We start from the raw sequence: 24,728 nt of genomic DNA, 5'->3' as shown, positions 1-24,728 counted from the left end.
TTTTTATAAAACTATGTTTGTTTCTCTTAGCTTATTTCTTACCTGGCTATCACACAGATAAGACTTTTATAATACAAGGCTTCACGACACAACCCGAGCGGTGTAAGTCTGTTCTTAACCCTCTGTGCTTACTTCTTCGTCTTACTTCCACCTAGCATCCCAGCAACACTTGCACTTTGTAGCTTTCCTCAGCTTCAGCTCCTTCCTCCTAATCTTCTTTGGACCTCTCTCCTAACTTGCCCACCCCACTCCCAGCTGGCAGGAAGTCCAACCCTATTCTCTCCCCTGCTCATGGACTGGCTATAAACTGCTTTATTGATGTAACAGGGGACAATTGGGAAGCAGAGTTTACACAACATTTAACTAGGAAATCAGAATTGAAACTACACAGTAACCCTATGCCTTCAGTTATGTCCTAGCCACCACCAAAGTCAGGGTCGTGCATAGCATGGAAGGCAATCTCAGTAATGCCATTCACCTTGCTTATTTATTGTTTCCAGGGACTTTAAGAATCTATTGCATCTAGAGTTTGTAGTACATATATTCTCAAATAGGTGGTGTATATGGGAGGATGCTGTCGCCTTGTGTCCCCTGTGTGTCATTTATCTACTCTGGTACTTCCCTTCTGAGTCTTCCTGTACCTTAGAGTACTTCCTGGTTTTATAAATGGACCAGGCACTGTATACTGCATGGACATGGTACAGGAACTAAAAATCTGCTTGCCACCTCTAATCTAGGATCAGCCTCAGCCCTGACGCTCCCTGCTGGCACGGGTACCTCCTTTGGAATTCAGGCTCATTCTTCTTGAGTTAGGAGCCTTTTGGGCATAATGCTAAGTCCCATTGCACTGCGGCTCATTTCCTTTTCTCATGTCTGTGACATGACAAGAAGCAACATGAGGGAAGATAAATTTATCTGGGCTTCATTTTTGAGGTGGTGTAGTCTATCGTAGTGCGAAGGCAATGTGGTGAGAATGGCTCCTGGCTGCGATAGCAGGTGCATTAGGCAGCTGGGTAATGACCTCAGCAGTCCAGAAGCAGCACTCAGTCTATACTCCAGGTGTACCCTTGTAGCCCTGGCCTGCCTGCTGCACTCCACACTGCAGCACTGGCACTCAGATCACAGCTGTGTTGTAGGGAACTCTTCTCTCCCTCCTTTGCTTTTCCAGCACATGTGAGTGTGTGTGTGATGTGCATGTCTACAGCTCACCTGTGTTCGGCTACTACCTCACAGTAGCAGTCAATGCTGTACCAGAATTGCAGCTTCTTACTGATATCCCTAATCTGAAATCAAAATGCATCCCAAGCGATTTAATAAAGTAGAAAATGCCACATGATGATAGTGTTGAACTAGAAAAACAATTAGCTTTCTATCCTCTTCCATGACTCATGTCATTTACCTGAGTTTAGTCCTTTCTCGTCCCCTACTATTTAACCTTCTTTGTTCTTCTTTCTATATGTTATACATGCGCCTTATTTACATATTTATACTATAGACTGGGGTTTGCATATGAGCAAGAACACGAGGTTTTCATTAGTAATTCAGTATACATAATTAATAACTGTTCTTGGATTATTGTCAGCCAGTGCAACATACTAATTCAAATATCAGCATGCTGTCAGATGTGGGGCAAAGGCCTGCAGTCCAGCACTTGGCAGTGTAGCTGAAGGATGATTGTACATTTCAAATTAGGATCCATAACAAGACCTCTTCTCCCACCCCCAACCCCAAAACATCAGCACAGTATAATTCTGCCTTAGCAGCCATGTCTGATGACGCAGGGAAACCCTGCCCTTTCTTTATGCTTCATAAACTTTTCCCAGATAAGCTGTTTGTAATGCTGAGGATGGAACCCAGGAATGCATGTGCTAGGCAAGCACTCGACCCTGTGGTGTTTAATGGTGAGTTGTCAGAAGGTGATCTCTAGTACTCTCATGTTAACTGAGGGAAGGAGAGCAAACAGTGTCATTTGTCATTCATTGCAGGCATGTGAAACCTTAGCAGCACTAGAGAGCAGGTGAACCAGACTTAGGGTGTTAACTTCTGCAGGAGGGATGGCTGCAGAGTCCTGGCAGGAGTCACCATTAGGAATACCAGTGCTTTGTGTGTTGAAGACATGTTAGCCAGGTCCACAGCCAGGCAGCAGCACCTCTGTCCCCTTCTGCCCTTGCTGCTCTGTCCTCAGCCATAGGTTAACTTCTCTTAAAGTCTTTCATTTTTATTTTCAGTGAAGAGCTGTTCTACCAGATACTCATTTATGATTTTGCCAATTTTGGTGTTCTGAGGTTATCGGTAAGTTTCTTTCCTCTTCACTTTTGAACCTGCAGCTGGTTGTTTCTCAGACTGTGAGCTATACGCTGATATCCTACTTAGCAATGTAAACTTTCCAAAGTACGTTTTGTGCCATGCTATAGCAATGAAGTTTATTTTTGGTTGAATCTTTTTAGGTGAATAGTTACTTTTATAGCCAGCTCAAACAAATGCTTCATGTATAGAAGTTACTACATATTTTCTTAAATTAAAAATAGAAATAGTCTCTAAAACCATAGCCATAACAAGAATGGGGTGTGTGCCATGGAATTTTACTCTGAATTTCTAGCAATTTTAGCCAGTCTGTTCCAAGATGGTTTGGTGCCTAATTTTAATTTACCCTTCTGGAATTTTTAACTAGGATTGTATTGCATTCATAGATTACTTTTGAGAAAAGATACTTTATTAATGTTTCACATTTTTATGGTGCTGTACATGTCAACTTAGCAGTTTCAATTCCCAGTGCTTATTGCTAGACTACAGAAATACACATGAGCATGTTGTATCTTTCAGTTTTGCTTATGTTAGCATTTCATTAGTGCTTTTGAAGAGTCTGTTTCTCTACATAAATGGTCATAATATTATATTAAAAGAGAGGGCAGTTTTACCTCTTCATACCTAGTTTGGGTGCTCGCCCTTTGTCTTTACTGCTTGTAGTCTGGGCTAACCAGAAGTGTCAAAAGTGGAGACCCTTCTCTTGTTCCGATCTTGGGGGAGTCATTCACACTTGTTTTTTGAGTATGTTAGTAGCTGGGAATAAGTTTTTGTGGGTACCTTTAGGAAATTGGAGAGAAATATTCCCCCTCCCCTCTCTCTCTCTTTAGTATAGTAATAAATCTTGAAATTTTTTCAAATGCTTTTTCTTCCTCTAAGATATGATTTTAATTTTTAGATTATTAATATACCAAATCATTGACTAGTTTCCATGGGTTAAACCAATCTTGTACTCCTGGTATGAACCCTTGTTACATGTTAGCAGATTTCACGGGGTGTGGTGGTGTATACCTTTAATCCCAGCACATAAGAGGCAGAGGCAAGAGGAGCTCTGTGAGTTCAAGGCCAGCCTCGTCTACAAAGTGAGTCTAGGACTGACAGAGCTACACAGAAAAGACCTGTCTTGGAAAGAAAAAAAAAAAAAAAAGAATGTTACCAGATTTCATTTGCTAAGGTTATATTTTCAAGTTTTCTGTCTGTGTTCATGAATGTTCTAGTCTGTCATTTCTGTACGGTATCCGTGTGGTTTCAGTAGAGCATAATTGACTCAAAGATGAGTGGTAAGCTCTCCTTTGCCATTTTTCTGCATTTTGTAGGGTTGTTAATATTTACTCACTGTTTAAAACAATCTGGGCTTGAAGATTTCATAATAGGAAGTTCTTTATTAGAGATTCCAGGTATTGGTAGCAGAGAGGCTTACAGCTTGTCTCTTCTTGCTCTGTGGGTACTTAATGCGGGTGTTCATGTGTGTGCGGCAGAGGACGGTGTCAGGTGTTGTTCCCCGGAAACTATTACCTCATCTTGGGCTTTGCCATTGTCTCGTCTTTGAGACAGGATCTCTCGCTGGGACCTGGAGCTTTCTGAATAGGCTGGCTGTCTGATTTAGATCTGCATCAATTAGCAGCTAGTTTCTTGGAGATTTTCCAGAAATGTAACTGGTTTGTATTTTAATTCAAGCTTAATTGAGGAACATTCATTGAATGTGCTCACACTTACTGAGACTGGTTCCATGGCCTAAAGCATGTGTTTTGACAATGTATGTTCTTTATGCACATGAAAAGGATCCTACTCTTAGCTATAGGAGTGTCCTATAAACACGCTCCGTGCTCACTGTGGTGTGTACTCTACTGTGTCTACTTTTCTGCTGTTAGGACAGCGATATGGAACCTGCAGTGAGGAGTGGCCTTGATGATGCTTTGACATCTAAACTGAGTTTGGTCTGCTGGGTTCAGTCTTCCCATCTGATTCCTACATTCTTGCTTCTTCCCAGGAGCCAGCACCACTCTTTGGCCTTGCCATGCTGGCCTTAGATAGCCCTGAGAGTGGCTGGACAGAGGAAGACGGCCCGAAAGAAGGACTTGCAGAATACATTGTTGAGTTTCTGAAGAAGAAAGCTGAGATGCTTGCAGACTATTTTTCTTTGGAAATTGATGAGGTGGGGCAGCCATTTGAATGCCTTTGAGTTATTTTTCAGATAAGAGTCAAATTCATTGGTTGGGACCAAAAGGCTAACATTTTCTCCATTTCCAGTTTTCCACTGGAGATTATACAGTCATTCTATCATCCATCATTGCAGTTTCTGTTCCTGCAGGCCACAGAGCGAAAGAAACTATGTCACTTGTTCCATTTCTTCCTCTTACCCTTGTTCTTTGGGGCTTTCTGTCTTGATGTTTCTGAGCAGTTGTGGAAGGCTCTTTTTAAATTCTTACCTTTAAGCACAATGTCCATCCTACGATCAGGAGAAGACTTGGAGAAGCACTAGAGAAATGAAACTTACCAGCCATAATGCCATTATTTCTTAACCTTTTTTCTTGGCCTTTTTCCCACAAGCAGGAAGGGAACCTGATTGGATTACCCCTTCTGATTGACAGCTATGTGCCACCTTTAGAGGGCTTGCCTCTCTTCATCCTTCGACTGGCCACAGAGGTACATAGCAGCAGATGCTATGGGTTTGCAGCATGTGTCTATGCTGGAGGGAGAGTACCTTCATTTGGAATGGAAAAGATGAAAACAGCTGAGGGCCCCATCAGCCCATCCCCCATTGTCATCCCAGCAATACTTACTAGTCAGGTCTTAGTGCCAGAACAGTTTTTTGTTTTTTTTTTTTTTTTTTTTTTTTTTTGCCTATTAAGTCTGTGATTTGTTTAGAAGTGAAACGTAAAAGCAGTGAATTGAATGCTTGCTTTGTATTGAATTCTGTGGACCAGGTGAATTGGGATGAAGAAAAGGAATGTTTTGAAAGTCTCAGTAAAGAGTGTGCTATGTTCTACTCCATTCGGAAGCAGTATATACTGGAGGAGTCAACCCTCTCAAGCCAGCAGGTACTGTGCTCATCTAGGACTGGGGCAGATCTCATGTACCTAAGGATATGGGGCTTAAGTCATGCCTAACATCCTATAGTTTCACTTATATGACAGAGGTCAAGCAACAGCCCTCAACTTTTTTTTAAACCCATAGATTTGCATATTGTTAACGTTGGCTTTGCACTTATGACACCCCTGCTTTGGCCTCCTAAGTGCTGGGACTATAGGCATGGACCAGCACGCCCAACTTTTTACAGTGACCTTTTTCATGAGCTGTACTTCATCTTGCTGGACTAGAACATAGAATGACCTGAGGACCTGTGAGCTATCAAATGGTGTGTATGACACCAAGTGAAAAGGGAGAGGTGAGCATTTAAACCCAAGTCTTCAGACAGCAGGCCAGTCTGTAGTCTACCTCAGTTTGCATCTGACCCCTGCCAGATATAATCCCTCTCATAGGCCAACTTAACACAGGAACCTGGGCTCCTCCTGCTTGTCACGTCTTGCAGTCAGATGGTAATGCGCACTCACATTTCCAGAGAGTCAGGAGTTTCTAAGAACCAGAGGAGCCACCACTGTAATGCGTAGCCACCTTGGTGATGGTGAAACATGTTGACTGCTCAGGACAGCAACCAAGGCTTACAGAGAGGAATAGTGAGGCAAATTTACCCTCCATGGAGTGTCAGAGCAGCGCTATTTTAAGGCACCCCATGTTTGGTGTCAAGCAATGATCCAGGAGTCAGGCTCAGAAATGTTAGGTCCACTGCAGTGGAAACACAGTTCCTTCGGTAGGCTATGGTCCCTCAAACGCTGCTTTCTTTGCTTCTGTTTAGACCTGTGGGATCCTCAAGACTGTCCTGCAGAAGCTGCCTCACAAGCTTTAGACAGCATTAGCCCATTACACACCACTGAGACCTTTCCTGGCCCAGTTCCTGTCATGTCAGTGGGAAAGCCAGTATGTAGGGAAATAAATGGCATTTTATGTATTTTCCAGAGTGACATGCTTGGCTCCACTCCAAAGCCCTGGAAGTGGACTGTGGAGCACATTATCTATAAAGCCTTCCGATCACACCTTCTACCTCCGAAGCATTTCACAGAAGATGGAAATGTCCTGCAGCTCGCCAACCTGCCAGACCTGTACAAAGTCTTCGAGAGGTGCTAAGTATAATCATAGTCACCTTAGAGACTGGTGCACAAGGGCTTCCAGTGCTCACTGCTCTTGCTGTGTGTCCCAGCACTGCTATACAACACAGTGTACCTCACCTGTGGACCAGCTGCAAACTCACGTGGCTTGATGTGAATTTTATATAACTTCACATAAATAAGTGCTGTCGAATACCATACGCTGTGTCAATTCAGATTCCTTTAAAAGATGCCCTGGAATAGCAAATTTTGAGAAATCCATGTCCATAACTTGGGTTCCCTACACGTCTCTTCCCCCAGTGCCCAGGCTTAAATCCATCTTAAAACTTTCTTAACTCCAGCTTTGCTTTTTAAAAATGGGGCTGGAGAGACGGCTAAGAGATTAAGAGCACTGTCTGCTCTTTTAGAGGTCCTGAGTTCAGTTCCCAGCAACCACATGGTGGCTCACAACCATCTAGGATGGGATCTGGTGCTCACACTGTGTATATATAATAAGAAACAAGGCTGAACATGATGTACACATGTCTTGATCCCAGCACTTGAAGGCAGAGACAGGTGGATCTGCGCAGTCTAGGCCAGCTTGGTCTACAGTGAGTTTCAAGCAAACTGAAACTACATATTGAAGCTCCCTCAAAAAAGAAAATGTAAAGTCTCGAGCAGATGTGATGCTCTTGTCAACTGACTGCATTTACAGTGCCTGGGGAAGGCACTTGGACACGTTTGTGACAGTGTTTGCAGAGCAGATAGCTGGTCAGGAAACACTTACCCTCCAGGTGGGCAGCGGGAACCACTTCCAGTAGTTAGTCCAGATATGAGGCGATCTCAGGAAAAAGTGCACACCTGCCTGTACCCATCCCTGATGCTGCATCAGATTCTTCACCTTCCAAGATAGACCAATACCAAAACTTCCTCCAGGGATCTCCCCGGCTTTTGGTGCCAGATTGGACCTACTGAAGTATCCAGCCTTGTAGACTGAGAGGCTGCCAAATTTTCTACCTTTCCAGCTTGCAGCCAGCCACCCTTGGACTGCTAGACTCTACTCCAGAAATGCCTTTTGTACATCCCATGAATTCTGTTCCTGTAGAGAACCCTGCCTCAACTGGTGCACACAACTAGCGGTGTTGCTTTGATAAACTTGCCTTGTGGCTTATAGGCTTTTGGACAGGTTTACAAGAGGGAGCTCTGGAATACTGTAAACAAAAGCTAATGGATAGTTCTCAGGGGCGTTTAGAAGAAGTGGGCGGGGGAGGCTCACGTAGTTTGAAAATGGGAAGGAGGATCGGTGGGATCTAGGCTAGAGGCCGCTCTTGTTGCCTTCTGGCGCAGGCCTGCCTCCGTCTTTTCTCATGATCTTGAGTACACATGATGGTGATGGATTAAGTTGTTTGGCAGAGGCAGTTGCAAGGTAGCTTAACCTTTGGGTGGTAGCCTGGTTATCCCTGCATCTATTGAGGTTGATAAAATGACAATTCAAAAGAGATGGCAAACACAGTCTGGTGTAAAAAACATGGACAAAGAGGGTGGACATGTTTAAAGTCGCAGAAAAGGAGGGTGCAGACAAAGTGTCTGTAATTGTTGGAAATGAACACAGCTAGAGAGAGACCTTACACTTTGTACTGGGCAATGGCAGAGGTGACCTGAGGGTCAAGCCTCCACTCACTGAAGCCTTGGCACGTGGATACGCAAATTCACTTGATGGCTTGAAAGCCATCTGCCAAATATTGCCCATGAACTCTGCCACACCTTCTCTGTCATTCATAATGTACTTTACTTTGAGACAGGGTCTCTCTGTGTAGCCTTAGTTGTTCTAGACTCACTTTGTAGACCTGGCTGGCTTTGAACTCACAGCGATCTGCCTCCCAAGTGCTGGGATTAAAGGTGTGCACCACCACACCCGGCTGTACTTTACTCTTAAACATAAGCCAAAATAAATCTACCCATAAGGTATTAACATAAGAAAAGTCTATTACCAACACTGTATGTAAGAGTGTTGGTCTTGATGGGAGAACTGAGACTCCCTATCAGTGATCAAAGCTAATTTATTATTAGGGACAAAACTTAAACCATCCTTGCCTGGTCTTTTAGCTAACTGGTAAGACTTAAGTTAGCCCATTCAGTGGCTCTGAGCACCTCTCTAGGTGTTCTTGTCTGGAGCATCCTGGAAAAGCAAAAAGGAGTTGGCCTCAGCAGCTATTTTGCCCTTCTCTGGCTATGTCTCTCTTTCTTCCTCCTGAGTCATTCTCTTTTGGAGGTACTTTGGAATTGAGGAATAACAGGACTGGTGAGAAATATGACAAGGACCAAGATTCCCCAATAACAGTCAGAGGACAGATTGTCCCTCAAAATGAGACACTGTCAACAATGATGAGGCTGCTCTTTGAAGTGGGAAATGCTTCTGGCATGGAGACCACCAAGAAATTTCAGAAACCACTTCTCCAAAGCCTTTCATAGGTCCTGAACTTAATTAGCTGTCAGACCACTGGCCTGCCCAAGGTGACTTGCTTCATCAGCAATGCACACCCACGCTGCCTTTGTTCCTTCTTGTGACGGTAACACTTTGAAAATTAATTTGCAGTTCTGGAACCTTTTGTCTGCTCTTCCCAGCATGGCCACGCAAAGTGAATCTTTCTTTGCCTTCACTGTTCAACTGTGGTGATTTGCTAGGATGAGTAATCAAGTCTAGTCCACTGGGAGTTATACCCAGGGCTTTCTCTGAAACCCGTAATAAAATATGTACTCTTCCGTGCCCAAACAAGCAAGCACTCAGCCCAAGGATGAGCGCCCAGGGTTTTAAAGTAGGTAGAACACTGACCACAGCATGCAGTGATAAAGAAATAGAGCCACCTCCATTGCAAAGACTAAATAAGGGCTAGGCCAGGCAGGGCTTCTCAGAGGAGAGGCTAATGAGCCCCGGAGGAGCAGGGCTGAGTGACTTGAGTGGAAAGGAAGAGGCGCCATCTAGGTGTGAAGAGCTGGGTAACCTGAGCGGCAGGCTGAAGCTGCAGCCTCACCCCGACCCATACAACAACTGTTGCTCCTGTTAGCAGCAGCACAGATCCTCTCAGATCAGGGTGTAGTTTCCATATCCTAAAAAGGAAGGGCTAGTGACTAAAGAAGGAACAACTGTCATTCACTTTTGAGTTAATTTTATTATCTAGTTGCAACTGTATATTTATTATGAGGCTTTGATTCATTAGAGTTTTCCTCAATATAGTTTCTTTGTAAACACTTTGAGCTACAGTAAACCCCATGAAACCACCTTGATTCTGACACAATAGAACCACAAACCCTATAAAGTAGCTACAGTGGGGTAGGGACATCTTGAACTGGGCTCTTCAAAGATGAATTTAAAGCTGTTAAGCATTTTATATTCTAGAACCAGGCATGGTGGTACATGCCTGGAATCCCAGCACTCAATGGGGATGACTGTGAGCTGGAAGCCAGCCTGGGCTACACAGACCCTGTCTCTCAAAACACTAAGTTCTGTATTCTTGATCATCTCATCTTGAGAAAAGAAAAGCAGGACAGGACTGGACAGGGTTGCCATGATTTGTCCTAAAGGTTTCTGTAACAATGACTGCCCGCAGCCAATCCTGGTTGGAAGAAAAGGTGTGTCAAATAGGTTTTTCAGGCAGATTCCCTACCTGCCTACACTGCCCCTCCCTCCTCCCTCGAGCTTGTCTGAGGATTCATTTCACAAATAAGCAGCAGATGAAAACACAATATAGCACAGTGGATACAGAGACTAAGGACTGTATTCTTAAAAAGAATATAGTCCTGGACTTACTCTGCCCCATGCAATAAAGTTTAATGTACACTCCCCATCTTTTGCTAACATTTTTATATAAATTTAAATATCTTACCCCCCCAAAAAAGCTTTTTCCTCCAAACATAAATTTGAGTGACTCACAGACCTCCCCACCCCTGAACACATCCTCAGTGAAATGTAAATGCTCTGTTAAGAAGAGGAATCTTGGCCACTTGGTCTCTGAAGCCTGTGTCACACCGTGGAGAAGGCACTTGTGGTTTTGAGGTCTCCAGCAAGTGTCTCAGCACTCAGAATGGCCATCCTCCAGAACCGCACCAAGGCCTCCCAAGTGTCTAGTCAACAGGGCAGCTGGAGGGAGAGGTGAGAAAATGTGATTCTAGAATGTTGAAAATAAAAACAGCACAGATTAGTTCTCACTATAGAGTGAACTACAAACAAAATTCAAATTCATGACGATTAAACCTGCTTCATTCTCATAAATTATAAAATACAAAGGTGGCTGTTTAATGACAAGACTCAAACAGTACTCGAAGGGGTTCATGTCAATGTACAAAAGTCAGCGTCTCTGGGCAAGGCCCTCAGAGCACCCAGGTGGAAGGCTGCCTCCCTACTGCTGGGCTAGAAGGGCCGTCCTGTTGGCTTTCATCTTCTCCAGCCGCTTTGCCAGGTGACTATTGGTCATTTCCATCTCCTCAATCTTGTCCAGTGCTGTCCGTAGCTGGGAACAAAGAGCATTGTCACTTTATGTGGTCAAAAGAAAGCCCAGTACCCTTTCCCTCCTGCTTTCTGGGAAATAGACACTTAGCCAATAGTGATAGCCATGTACGGAGTCCCCAAACAACTGCTGCCTTTCTCTAGGCAGCTAGGGGACTAAACAGTGGTGCTGAAAATTGTTTAAACCACAAAAGGTGTGTAAAAGTGGCAAAAACTGATGTCATCTGAAGCAACACCCAAAAATACATTTTTATGTGCTGCCTTACCAAAAATAAAAAGGCAGCCACTATATAGGTCCAAAGCCGACATACAGGTGGCTCCACTGTTCCTGTATGAGGTCTTCTTGGTTTTGGTTATTTGAGACAAGGTCTCATTATGTAGACCAGGCTGCCCTCAAATTAACAGATAGGCCTGCATCTACATCCAGACCTCTGGGGTTAAAGGCATGTGCCACCATACTTGACTAAAGTCAAATTTCTTACGTAGTGTAGAATTTTCCCACAGAATTTGTCTTTAGAAATGTGTTCTTCAAAAAGATGTTAACACAAGTACCTCTCGTTGTAGCTTCCTCTTCTCTGCTTTTAGGTCATCTTCAATTTTCTCAGCATTCTCAGCAGCAGTTTTGTACCTCAGCACCTGCCCCTCAAGCCGGCTTATCTGTAAATATGAGCACACAGGCCTCTGGGGTTTGCCACCACTGCTGGCAGCCAAGGATCCCAGAAATACAATTGCAGAGTCTTCACTAGAATGTTGATTTCCCAAGTTAAGTCTCTAGGCTCATGAAATGCACACGAAGGCATTTTTTTCTTAAGAGGCACTGTTTTTTAATTCTCTATAGAAATATCTACAAAAAGCAATGGCAGCTGCAAAATACTGTTTTTAAAAATCAATACATCTATTTACTGTGGGCACACAAAGTCGGTGCTTGTTTTATATCTACTTGGAGAGGAGGGACCCTCCATTGAGAAAACGCCTCCACAAGATTAGGCTGTGGGCAAGCCTGTAGGGAATTCGTTAGATTAGCTATCAGTGGGGGAGGGACCAGCAGATTGGGTGTTGCCAGCCCTGAGCTGGTGGCCCTGGGTTCTATGAGAAAGCAGGCTGAGCAAGCAGTAAGCCACACCCCTCCATGGCCTCTGATCGGCTCCTGCTCCAGGTTCCTGCCTTGCTTGAGCTCCTGTCCTAACTCCTTTCAGTGATGAACAGAAGTGAGGAAGTGTGAGTGATGAGCACCCTTCCCTCCCCAAGCTGCACTTGGGCATGGTGTTTCAGCACAGCCACAGAAACCCTAACTAGGACAAGATAAGAAGACAACACGTGGGAACCAGATGTCTCTTGCCATATGGGTCCTAGGATCAAACTCAGGCTTAGCAGCAAGTGTCTCCATCTGCGATGCCATCTTGCTGGCCCAGTCCTTGATCTTTAGAGCAAACAGAAAGCTGGATTACCCCACCAGGTGTTTTCTGGTGGTTTTTCAACTCTTGACACCTGCAGAAACTCAAAGCTCTAGCCGCTTCGATGCAAGAGGCTGAGAGGCATCTGATCGCATTTAGTGTCCTTAAGTCATTTGGTGCCTTACAGGAGTACTTACACTTTGTTCCAAGGTGGTTATGTCTTGTTCTGCTTTGGAAAGCTTGAATTTATATTCACTAATTTGTCTATTGGCATCTCCTAAAACAGAAGATAACAATGAATTACTCATCTCCAGAGATAGTTGTGAAGCAGCAACAAAAGACACGCAGTTCACGTTCTAGGTGCTGTGTACTGCAAGAAACTCATGCACCTCAGCTCAGCAGCATCCCAAGGACCAAGAGTCAGAAGCAAAGGCCATCTTTCCCCCTAGACCAGTGGTTCTCAACCTGTGGGTCTCGACCCTCATGGGGTCAAATATCAGATATCTTGCGTAACAGATACACTGTGATTCATAAGTGTAACTTTGCTAGTGGCAACAAACTAATTTTATAGTTGGGGTCACTACAACATGAGGAACTTTACTGAAGGTTCACAGCATTAGGAAGGTTGAGAACCACTGCTCTAGATGTTTATGAACACACCTTTGAGAAAGGAAGCTTGCAGGGTGGCAATGGCCCTGCAGCCTCTGGGCCCCTGCTCTCACACACACATTGACTGACTCAAGTCTTTGCCAGCCTCAGTAAGATGCACTCACCTCCACAATGCTACTGAACTATAACTTCTTCCCTTGCTCATTCTCTTTATAGCAATTGTGCTCGGTAACACTGTCCTGCCGTAGTTGTCTTAAATCTACTATGTGCCTAGCCAAATGCTTTGCAGTGTGTGCTTCAATAAAGCTCAGATAAATGCTTTTTATAACATGGCAATATTATAGGTCTAGCTACAGATTATTAGATGCCTATCATACCCAGGAAATAAAGAACTTAGAAGTTTAGAAATTGGGGTGTGGGGGATAAAATTTCCACCAGAATCCTAAAGTTAACAGCTTTACCTTTTGAAGATTACACAGTTGCAAAGTCTGTAGAACATAAATCATACCTAACATACCAAAGGAAATAACTCAAGCTCCCGAGAACTTGGCTGTATTTTCACATGAACAGCAGTAGGCCTGCCTGTGCGGTGCTCAGTGAAAGCAGTTTTGCTATTGAACAGTTACTATCACCTTACAGGAACAGGAACCACGGATGGTAGCACCTATTTGTAATCCCAAATCCCAGCACTTGAGAGGCCAAGACAAGAAGACCATGAGTTTGAGGCCAGCCTGAGCTGCACAATGAGACTGTCTCAAAAAACAGATAAAGCAGCTATCGCAAAGGCCCCCTGGGAGTGGAGAGAGCATTCCATTCATGAGCTCTACAACAGAAGTTACAGTCCTTGCTGTTTTTACATTCGTATCTCCAATAACCTATTATCAAAATGTGCAGGTTTTTTTTTTTTTTTATCACTTTCAAACACTGATTCCACACCTACTTGGCTCTAGGAAGCAATCACGCAGATGCTGGCTTGTTCCTCTTTAACTCAGCTCCTTTTGAATTTGCTGCCTTAGCAATCTTTCAAACCCTACTTGTACTGCCGGCATCCTCTGCACTGGTGAGGCTCGCCATCCCAGCATTCTAACTGGCCTTCCCACATTCTGTCATGTTCCTGTCCCTCTATGCCAAAGTAGCTGGAACACTACTCACCAAGGAGTATGAGAGACCTGAAGTCCAAAGGAGGAAGTAACACTAACCACAGAAGTTATTACTAATAAGCTTCAAACTCCAGAATTCCTCCATTCAGCCTAAGTCCAATTGTTAGATGAAAAGATCACAAATAGCAAGATTCTAAAGTCCATTATCAGAAAAGCCATTACAAATTAGAAAAATAAGTCCCCATTATAACTTACATATCACTACCAACGGGGTAACTGTAATAAGAATGGATGCTGGGACAACTCGACTGTGGTATTTAGTGACTACAATAGACACTTAAAAAACAACATGCTGGGGCTGGAATGATGGCTCAGAGGTTAAGAGCACTGTCTGCTCTTCCAAAGGTCCTGAGTTCAAGTCCCAGCAACCACATGGTGGCTCACAACCATCTATAATGTGATCTGGTTCCCTCTTCTGGCATGCAGGTATGGAACTGTACCTCCAGTTCCAAAGGATCTGGCACCCTCACACAGACATGTAGGCAAAACACCAATATACATTAAAAATAAATCATTAAGGAAAAAAAACCAAGCATGGTGGCAAACATCTTTAATCTCAGCACTTGAGAAGTAAAGGCAGGCAGATCTCTGAATTCTAGGCCATCCAGGTTTACATAGTAATTTCAGACCACCCGTGACTATGTAGAGAGACCCTGTCTCAAATAAACCAATGATATGGGGTCAAAAGTAGAAAGGAAAAAATAAAACATAATTTGGGTAAACAAACAATATTTTGTAGCCTTGTTTTTAATTTCATGTAAAGATGGATTATTTATTTATTTATTTATTTATTTATTTTGGTTAAAAACTAGGAAATTTCAAAAACAACATTAATATGAGCTGATCTTAAATCTTCCAAGATGAATTCTAAAGAAATCTTAATAATCCCACACCAGAGCTCAGAGACCATACTCAGGCAGTGACTGGACCATGGCATCCCTGGGACTCCCAGATGAGCAGAACCCTTACTCAGCTCCTAGGTGGCCAGGATCACTCTCCTGGACTCCAGCAGCACACACAATCCAACTGTATACCAGGGATGCATGCTACACACCAGTGCAGATTGGCCCGTCTCCCGGTACCTACTCTGCATCTCGATGAACTGCAAGTCTGAGCCGTTCTGCAATCCTGCTAGGTCCCCAGATGTGCCATCGTTCCTGGAACACTTCTGCCGTTCTTCCTCTAATTGCAGCTTCAGTTTTCTAATCTGAAACAGAAGTAACCGTCACCAGTGAGATCAGTGTCTGTGTCAGTTTCGTTACCTCTCTCTTTGGTGATACTAGGGGTAAAGCCCAGGGCCTCAGGCATGCTAAGCAAACACTACCATGGAGCTGTAGCCATAGCCCTCTCTTTTATTTTGAAATAGGCTCTCACTAACTTGCCTGGGCTGGCCTCGCACTCACTCTGCAGCCCAGGAAGACCCAGAACTTGGGATTCCCCTTCCTCAGCCTTCCACATAGATGGGATTGCGGACCTGTGTGGATAGGCCTGGATGGAAGATAAATGTCTTGAGTCTGTGTGTGTGTGTGCATGCATATGTGTGCATACATAGAGGCCAGAGGACTATATCAGATGCCTTCCTCAGTTGTTCTTCATGTTATTTTGAGACAAGGATCTCTCAGCAAACCTGGCAGTAATCAATTTGGCTATGCTGGCTAGCCAGCAAGCTCCATAACCCTGTGTCCACCTCCCCTGTGCTGTGTCTACAGAAGCATGCTGTGGTGCCCACTACTGGGAATTCAAGTTCAGGCTACACATTTGCACAGCAGATGCTGTAAGACCATGTCCCAACAGCCGTTCTCTTGGAGTCCAGTGGCCATATCATATACAAAGCAGATCCTTCTTATATTAACAAGTCATACAAACCATTCAAGTACCGTTTTCCCTATGAGACAAATGGCTCTAGGCATTTGATATAAACAGAAAGGAATGGGCTTCAGAAACCTGGTGTCCCAATAAAGACTTCTATTTTTTATTATTTGTGTGTGTTTACACGAGTATATCTTTTGAATGTTTTTGGTTTTGGTTTTTTGTTTTGAGACAGGGTCTCTCTGTGTAGCCTTGGCTGTCCTGGACTCACTTTGTAGACCAGGCTGGCCTCAAATTCACAGTGATTCACCTGCCTCTGCCTCCCAAGTGCTGGGATTAAAGGTGTGCACCACCACACCTGGCATTGATTGCATTCTTAAAAATAACTCTATCCACAGTCCTGAGGGAGAACATAACTCAGGGCTTGAACAGCAAGGATAAAATGGGCAAACAAAAACTTTCAGGGGAGAAAATTTAAGAAATTGGCCCGGCTTCTTTTAAATATTTTTTTTTTCTTAGTCTTATTAAAATTAAATTTTTTCATGGGTAGCTAAGACTTTTTTTTTAACTTTTTAATTTTTTATATATACATTTATATTATTACACATATATACAATAAACTATCTTTAGCAAGAAGAACAATGACACAATCAGGAATTATATACATGTTACATTCTTAGGGTTTTGGTTATTTGTATTTGACAGCATTGAAGAAAACATCTTTCCTATCTTGGTGCATCTAAAATTCTGAATGTAAATCAATATCTATCATATCTTGTCATTATCAACTTAAATAGTTAAGACTTTTTGTTTAATTTTTTTATTTGTATGTATGAGCACTCATTCTATTTGCATGTATGGCTGAATGACAGAAGATAGCATCAGCCAAAAGCAGGCACCAGATCTCATTACAGATGGCTGTGAGCCACCATGTGGTTTCTGGGAATTGAACTCCAGACTTCTGGACTAGCAGCCAGTGCTCTTAACTACTGGGCCATCTCTCCATCCCTTGTTTAGTTTTTTAGAGATAGGCTGAATACTTAGAAAACTTTGAATACACAAATTAATTGGAAGCAGCACAAATGGATGGCTTTCCCAGTGGCCTCTCTGCTGCCAGAGATCAAGAGAAAGCTGAGCACTAGCTTTGCCACTGCCCAGTGGGAAGGGGAAGTGCTGATTTCAGACTCAATGGCTGCTCCTCTGCCCTTTGCACAGACATGGGGTAGCCTTGAGAGAATTATCCCACCATTCCTATCACACCCAAAAAAGGGCATCCTTTTGGCACTCCTACCCGAAGGCCCTGTACCATGCTTAACCTCACCCCCAAAACTTCTCCAGTGCCTCTGGAAGTACCAGCCTGCCATCAACTGATGCTTCTGCCACAGCCTCATCTCAGACTACACCTTTCACCTCAGTACTCTCACAGAGCCCTGCCACTGCTGTAGCCCCACTAAGCAAGCACTGCTGCTTATGTCTTCACAGCCTGGAAATGGAATAGTGCTCTTGGGCTTTCCTCTCTGGAAGTCTCTGTTCTTAATCTCATCTGTTGAAATTAATATCTAACTACCTCACATTTTTACTGGTGTACTATGCCTCTGTTGTATAGCTCCTGACTTGTGCTCCCCAAACTACCCCCTATCTCCCCCCGCCCCAAGATAGGATTTTTGGTTTAACAGCCCTGGGAACTCTCTTTGTAGACTAGGTTGGCCTTGAACTCAAGAGATCTGCCTGCCTCGGCCTCCCAAATGCTGGAATTAAAGGCATTAAAGGCCTTTTCAATTAATTAATTAAAGGCCGTGCACCACCACGGCTACTATTCCCTATCTTAAAGTCTTAGCCATTTCAATACACACCTAGAGTAGTGGCATACTCCCATAATGCACCTCAGCTTCTGGACCACCTTCTTTTCAAGAATCCTGTCATCTACCACGTCTTGCCCTTAGCTATATAACGGATTTCATCATTAGACAGCCAGTCCCTAGATTAGTCCACATATGCTCTAACCCTGGCTGCTGATCTCCCAGTTCATTCTCTCTAGACCCTAACAATCCCTCAGCCACACTCCCTTCCACTCACTAATGTACCATCTGTCAGTGGCGCCCGTCTCTGCTTTCAGGCCCTCTCAACACTGTCATCCAACTTGGCCATCATTGCCTCTATAAGCACCCCTTGCCCTGGCCAAGCTAACTCTCTGCTGACGACAACATGCCCGTGACACACAGCTGGATGCAGCTGGAAAAACACACCAGTTCACAGAAACGCTTCACACACAACACAGCTTACTTCACTCTTACTGGATTGCTTGGCATCGTTCTACTAAGGCCTACCAGGGCATGGATTTTTCAAGTAAATCCACAACCATCTGATTGCGGCTGGAAGCAGCCTGGGCACAGAACATTACGTGTGCTCATGTGGGGCAGAGGCATGTCTTCCACAGAGCAATGTCAACAGATGCTGCCTTTAGGGAACAGCGCCATCCAGTCAGGGACTCACGCTGAGGCACAGCTAAAGGAGGCCAGGCAAGGTCAGGGGCAGGGTGGAAGGGGCGAGCAGCAAGCTCTGTATACATTCTCTACATTATTTTTGAGACACAAAATTTGAATTAGCTTTTCTTCTTTTAAATGACACTTAAGTACTAAATTTAAATTTTTTTCTGGTTTTTGTTTGTTTTTTTTTTTGTTAATTTTTGAGATAGGGTCTCACTATATAGCTCTGGCTGTCCTGGAACTCACTATGTAGACCAGGCTCAAACTCATACAGATCCACCTGCGTGAGTGCTAGTTAGATTAAAGACATGCACCACTACACCTAGCTATTTCTAATAAACACTTTTATTTATTAGCATTTTACTGTCTATCTTAGATAAACTAAGTTTAAGATGAGTAGACATCTTACTTGTGACAGGAGCTCTTCTTTTTCTCCAGCAAGTTTCCGTAGCCTCACATCTGGAACAAGTGGGAAAGCTGTAAACTGAACTTTCAAAGGTGCTCACAAAAAGCCAACATCTAGTAAATTACATTATGTACACTCTGAACATGAAAAGATGCAAAGACTTTAATTGCAACAGAAAGAAGACTTTATTCCCCCAAACATACTCCCAGCCAGTGATAGTTATGACATCAAATAAAAATACCTGCTCCTGCTGGATGTGGTGGTGCACACCTTTAATTCCAGTACTCGGGAGGCAGAGGCAGGCAGATCTTTCTGAGTTCGAGGCCAGTCTGTCTACAAAGGGAATCCAAGACAGCCAAGGATACACAGAGAAACCCTGTCTCAAAACAACCAAAAAGAACAAAAAACAAAAACCAAAAACCTGCTCCCAGAGCAGTGACTTTCTGCCTAAAGACAATCTACAGTCCAGAGAAAACCATTTTTGTTGTTGTTGCAAAAGTGGGCGAGCATTTCCCAGTTGTCTTCAGAGGCTCCACCCTTGGTGGGAATGTGGAGCAAGAGTGGAACCCAGGAGTGTGGAGCCTGCAATGACTAAGGTGGGAGTGGTGAGTGAGCTACTCTGAGCCCCGTGGTGAAACTGAAAGAGCATGGCGGATCAGAATGCTAGGAGTGGGCTTGAACTATTGCATAACCCTTGGGCTGGCTCACTGATGGCCACAAGACAACAGGCATATGGAACCTGGGCTCCAGCCTGGGGTAGATGCACAAGGCAGCTTCTTCCTAGGCGGGAACAGGCCCCTGGGCTGAGAAGATATCACTAGTTCATCTAAAGCAGCAGCTCACAGCTGGCCAAGGAGCCCATCATAAGCAAGGTCAGCCACGTCAGTTCTAATTCCCTTGGCCCCAAAAGGTAGAGGAACCCAGAGCTGCTCATTGCGATCTTCAGTTCTATACACTATCAGGATGCGAGCAGTTACGAGTGGGAACAACAAACAGCAAACTTACTTAAAAGATTCTTGTGCTGTTTTTTTATTTTCAAGTGTGGGCTTGTAAATGACATCATCATGTAGATTGTCAAAGGTGAGCACTCCTGGGCTGGAGAAATGACTCAGAGGTCAAGAGCGCTGGCTGCTCTTCCAAAAGTCCTGAGTTCAATTCCCAGCAACCACATGGTGGCTCACAGCCATCTATACTGTGATCTGATGCCCTCTTCTGGCCTGCAGGCATACCTGCAGGCAGAGCACTGTATACATAATAATGAATACATAAGTCTTCAAAGGTGAGCAATCCTGTAGGAGCTCCCCTCTAGCTCACCTGCATCCTTTACCAAAGTGCTCAACAATTAATTATATTTCTAGTATTCTACATGAGACAATATGCCTATTAACCTTAAAATATTTCACCCTGTGCTGTTCTTATAATGCCTCACATTCCCTTAAGAAAACTTACACACACACACACACACACACACACACACACACACACACACACACACACACACACACAAACCACAAGGTCATTTAAAGTGAAAGGTGATGTGTATAAACCTGCAATGCTTTAACCAGTGCTTACCCACACGCTGACTCCATAGCTGGCTTCCCAAGATCAAGACTGTCTGAGGACAGTGTGTCCGACTCCTCCTTGGCTACACAGCCCACACGCTGTGCCCGCCCCACCCCAGGCTAGAAGGCCAACATCAACCCAGACACATAGCAAGCAGTGTCTCACCTAGCGGCCCTTCTCCTGCAGACTCCAAGACCTGCGCGGCTTCCTGAGACACAGCAGTGATGGCTCCAGCTACAGGTTCATGATTGACATCACCGTTGGGAGTGCTCTCTGGGATTATAACTAAGCCATGTTTCTGTGGAGAAGAAAAAAATCTAGTATCACAAACAATAACCCACATAGAAACTGTAAATTCTGTTGAGGCATCTCTGCAACAGTGTTTGTTTGCCATGGGTAAAAACTAGTTAGAATTAGTTAAGTGCTGTACCTCTGTGGAGCAAAGAGCTCCATCCACCGTCCTATCGAGACTGTTGTTTATGGTCAGGAGAGAAGTAAGGCAAGAGGAGGGGAAGAAGGCCCCAGCGGACATACCTCTGCCGTCTTCACTGTCTCCTGCAGGGCAGCCAGCTCCTCTCTGAGCTCATCTCGCTCATGCCTGAGGCAGGAAATGTGTTCTTTCTGTCTCTCTAGGGCCTGGTTTTAGGCAGGGTTTGCAAGGGCAAGAACAGCACAGAAAAAGAGCAAGAGAAAGGTGACTAATCCAGTAAGCAGGTGAGGCCTCCCAGCAGGAGGGTGGAAGTATAGGAGTGGCAGCAGGCAGCGAGGGAGCAGCCTGTGTGCACAGCTGCACAAGAGGTTAAACAGAGAGGAGCGCTCATGCATGAACTTGGCGAGACATGCTCATCACATGAAGACCAGCTTTACACACAAAAATTTCCTGCCTGGCTTCCTCAGGACATGTTCACTTGGTGAACAACAAGAAACCCAACACATTTCACTTCATGTTTAACAAAAGTAATTTAGTTAAGAATGTGCTTGATTTTTGCCAGGCGTGGTGGGGCACACCTTTAATCCCAGCACTCGGGAGGCAGAGGTCAGCCTGGTCTACAAAGCAAGTCTAGGACAGCCAAGGCTACACAGAGAAACCTTGTCTCAAAAAAACAAAACAAAAACAAAAACAAAACAAGAATATGCTTGATTTTTAAATGAAATTGGTCTAGGAAGAAAAGCAAGCCTAGATAAGTGTTAGCGCCGAGTACTCAGCTACCACTTGACCCAGGAGTACATCTCCAAAGGGAGACTCAATAACTCGCTTATGTCAACTTAGTTAAGCATGAGTGTGATTCATCTGGTTTTCTGATACACTGATAAAATGAGAAGAGTAAAAATAAAAAGAACACTGGCCCCGCTGGGCAAAAGGAAGGGTTTCAAATCTAGCTTTTGGGCCCTGACAGCAGGTCCTGCTTGCACTGGGGAGCTACAGAGGATTTGGGAAGGCAGGTGGGTGAAACTGAAACCACACTCCAACATTGAGAGAAAAGCAGGGAGCACAGCAACCTGGTGGCAGCACTTTTTTTTTTTTTTTTTTTTTTTACAAGAACCCTTCTGCTGCGTATTTTTCCTGTATTTAATGTTTACTCTCATGACCAGGTCAAAAAGTGGTCAACTGCTTAGTTACTTATGGCTAGAAAGTGGTTTTGGTTTTTGTTTTTGTTTTCTGGTTGTCCTTGTTGCTGAACAGAGGGTCTCACATAGCCTAGGCTGGTCTTGAACTTGTTACACAGCCAAGGCTGACCTTGAACTCCTGGTCCTCCAGTGTCCACCTACAGTGGGATAGGAGGCATGTGTCAACATGCCTCGCTCTGATTGAGTAATTTTTATTAAAACAAAAACAAAAACCAAACATCATAATTCTATTCTGTGGCCACGGGAACAAGGAAATGACAGCACCACTGCGCAAGCACTGACAGTCACAGCAGACACTGTGATCCAGAGGGGGACGCACTGCCCTTCCGCCCTCTCAAATGCACTACTTATCTGCCTGACCAGTTTTATTTATTTATTTATTTTGGTTCTAAAACCTTCTCATAGCATTTTATAGCACAGCCGATAGAGGCTGCCCTCTGTTCACATAATGCTGGGGAAGTGTCCCTTAGGCAAAGCCCTCTCCTTACGTTTTATAGAGCGGTGTCAATACCTGACTTCTTTCTATAATTGGTCTAGATTCTGAAGCCTTTAGCATTTGCTGCTAGTGTCAACAACCCTAACACCAAACGAACCACGAGAAGCAGCAGGGAGCACGTCCTGTCTGCAGCCGTCCCCTGAACCATGTGGGTTAGATGTGTCACCGGCACAGCAGTCACTGCAGCACAAGTTAGCTGAGGGTTACAGAAGCATGCATGCACTTGGGCTACACTCACACCAGGAGGCTGAGGAGCAGCTCACTTTCACAGTGTGCTTTGTCAATAATCCCACTGAATACAAGACCTCTCAGGAGCAGACCAGTCTCAGGAATTCTAGATGGTGTGCCTCCTTCCACAATTATAGTACTGGGTTTTGTTTTACTTTTAGATTTTCAATTTTTCTCTTCCCATAATTACAGATAGGAAAATAAAATATATCCTGTATATTTGTTCATTTCACCACAAAACTTGAAAGCTACTGAACTACCTTATAATTGGGTCAAATGTATTTGTTTTAGATCTGAAATCCTCAGTGTTGCCTGACCGCATAACTACCACCCTGTGCCTGCTGGCAGCAATTGCCTCTGCCTGCAAATCAGAGTAAAAAGTTCATCTTTGCAGAGATCTAAATAATTCTTTGCCAAAGATCTAACATCTAATTTTTAGCAACAAAAAGCCAAATGGAGATATGGAACTGGCTGAAATGCTATATAACAGGTTAAATAACTACAGTTATTAAAAATGAGAATTAACTGTATCTGGGTTGGCCAAGAGCTCAGAGGCCTTTTTATATGCACTACTCAATTCTATGTGAGTACTTGTGGAGAAATGCCAGAAGCCAGTGGTGAGAGAACTGATGTCTCCAAGGAAAAGTGAGAGAAAACTTGGTTTTAGCCTTGATGAAGTTGTTATATTTTATTCTTGAAAATAAAACGAGATGAGTGATATACTGGAGACTGAAAGCAAGCCCTTTGGAAGTAAAAAGGCAGCTGGCTGTGGTAAATTCAGCCTGGTCTATACAGTTTGTCTCAAAAAGAAAAAGATCCTTGTCTAGAGATGGAGCTCCATAGTAGAGTGTTTGCCTATCGGGTGTGAGTGCCTGGGTTCCATGCCTAGGACTGCAAAGGGCACAACCAGATGACATGACAGCTCCAGAGAGAAATGTGACAAGTGTTGGCAAAGAAATGCAGACATCCCATGCTTTGCTCGCTGCTCAGGAAAGTGTGTGTGGGCACAACTGCTACAGAATGTAGTCCTCAACACAATTAAATAAAGCTACAAAGTGACTTAGCAGTTCCACTTTTGAGGATATACCCAATATAACTGAAAGCACAGCACCAAAGAGATAGCTGCACTACAAATCCAGGTGTCATTAACAAATAAATATAATACACATGTCCAGGGGAATGCCATTTAGTTTCAAAAAGGAAGACCATCTGCTGAGTGTGGGTAAAGAGTGCCTTAGAAGCAAATGGGAAGGTCAGCCTCAACTGCAGAGTGAGATCACACACACACACACACACACACACACACACACAGAGAGAGAGAGAGACAGACAGACAGACAGAAATTAGATGAAAACTACAATTAAATCATATTATATCCATTCATCTTACACATACTACAAGGCTGAAGAAGCCATAAGTGGACAAGTGCTGTATGAGCTCACCTCGGTGAGGAACCTAGAGTAGCCAACTCGGAGAGAGGGCGGAGCGGTGGCTGGCAGGAGGGGTGAGGGCGGAGCAGTGGCTGGCAGGAGGGGTGAGGGCGGAGAGGTGGCTGGCAGGAGGGGTGAGGGCAGAGCGGTGGCTGGCAGGAGGGGTGAGGGCGGAGAGGTGGCTGGCAGGAGGGGTGAGGGCAGAGCAGTGGCTGGCAGGAGGGGTGAGGGCGGAGAGGTGGCTGGCAGGAGGGGTGAGGGCAGAGCAGTGGCTGGCAGGAGGGGTGAGGGCGGAGAGGTGGCTGGCAGGAGGGGTGAGGGCAGAGCAGTGGCTGGCAGGAGGGGTGAGGGCGGAGCGGTGGCTGGCAGGAGGGGTGAGGACGGAGAGGTGGCTGGCAGGAGGGGTGAGGGCGGAGCAGTAGCTGGCAGGAGGGGTGAGGGCGGAGAGGTGGCTGGCAGGAGGGGTGAGGGCAGAGCAGTGGCTGGCAGGAGGGGTGAGGGCGGAGAGGTGGCTGGCAGGAGGGGTGAGGGCGGAGAGGTGGCTGGCAGGAGGGGTGAGGGCAGA

At 44.6% G+C, this 24,728-nt stretch overlaps 2 protein-coding genes across 24 annotated transcripts in view; one reads left to right on the top strand and one right to left on the bottom strand.

Moving 5' to 3' along the window:
• Mlh1 (mutL homolog 1) overlaps positions 1-6,511 on the top strand; it is a 43,094-nt gene extending 36,583 nt beyond the window's left edge. Inside the window, exons 15-19 of the mRNA XM_051140077.1 lie at positions 2,229-2,292; positions 4,295-4,459; positions 4,858-4,950; positions 5,232-5,345; positions 6,322-6,511. Coding sequence (XP_050996034.1) covers positions 2,229-2,292; positions 4,295-4,459; positions 4,858-4,950; positions 5,232-5,345; positions 6,322-6,489 — 604 coding nt within the window. The 3' untranslated portion in view covers positions 6,490-6,511. The remainder of the gene's footprint in view (positions 1-2,228; positions 2,293-4,294; positions 4,460-4,857; positions 4,951-5,231; positions 5,346-6,321) is intronic.
• A 3,618-nt stretch (positions 6,512-10,129) lies between these two features.
• The window catches only part of Lrrfip2 (LRR binding FLII interacting protein 2), a 106,503-nt gene continuing 91,904 nt past the window's right edge, over positions 10,130-24,728 (bottom strand). For 18 of the 23 annotated variants that reach the window (XM_051140082.1, XM_051140086.1, XM_051140079.1 and 15 more), the window contains 7 exons: positions 20,915-21,016; positions 20,546-20,678; positions 18,821-18,870; positions 15,203-15,323; positions 12,545-12,624; positions 11,506-11,610; positions 10,130-10,957 (listed from right to left, as the gene is read on the bottom strand). In XM_051140082.1, coding sequence (XP_050996039.1) covers positions 10,847-10,957; positions 11,506-11,610; positions 12,545-12,624; positions 15,203-15,323; positions 18,821-18,870; positions 20,546-20,678; positions 20,915-21,016 — 702 coding nt within the window. In that variant the 3' untranslated portion in view covers positions 10,130-10,846. The remainder of the gene's footprint in view (positions 10,958-11,505; positions 11,611-12,544; positions 12,625-15,202; positions 15,324-18,820; positions 18,871-20,545; positions 20,679-20,914; positions 21,017-24,728) is intronic. The other 5 variants (XM_051140090.1, XM_051140087.1, XM_051140099.1 and 2 more) reach the window with 1 other exon arrangement.

Source organism: Acomys russatus, chromosome 32 (assembly GCF_903995435.1).
Source record: "Acomys russatus chromosome 32, mAcoRus1.1, whole genome shotgun sequence".
Lineage (NCBI taxonomy): Eukaryota > Metazoa > Chordata > Mammalia > Rodentia > Muridae > Acomys > Acomys russatus.
This window is presented reverse-complemented; position numbering and strand designations above follow the sequence as displayed.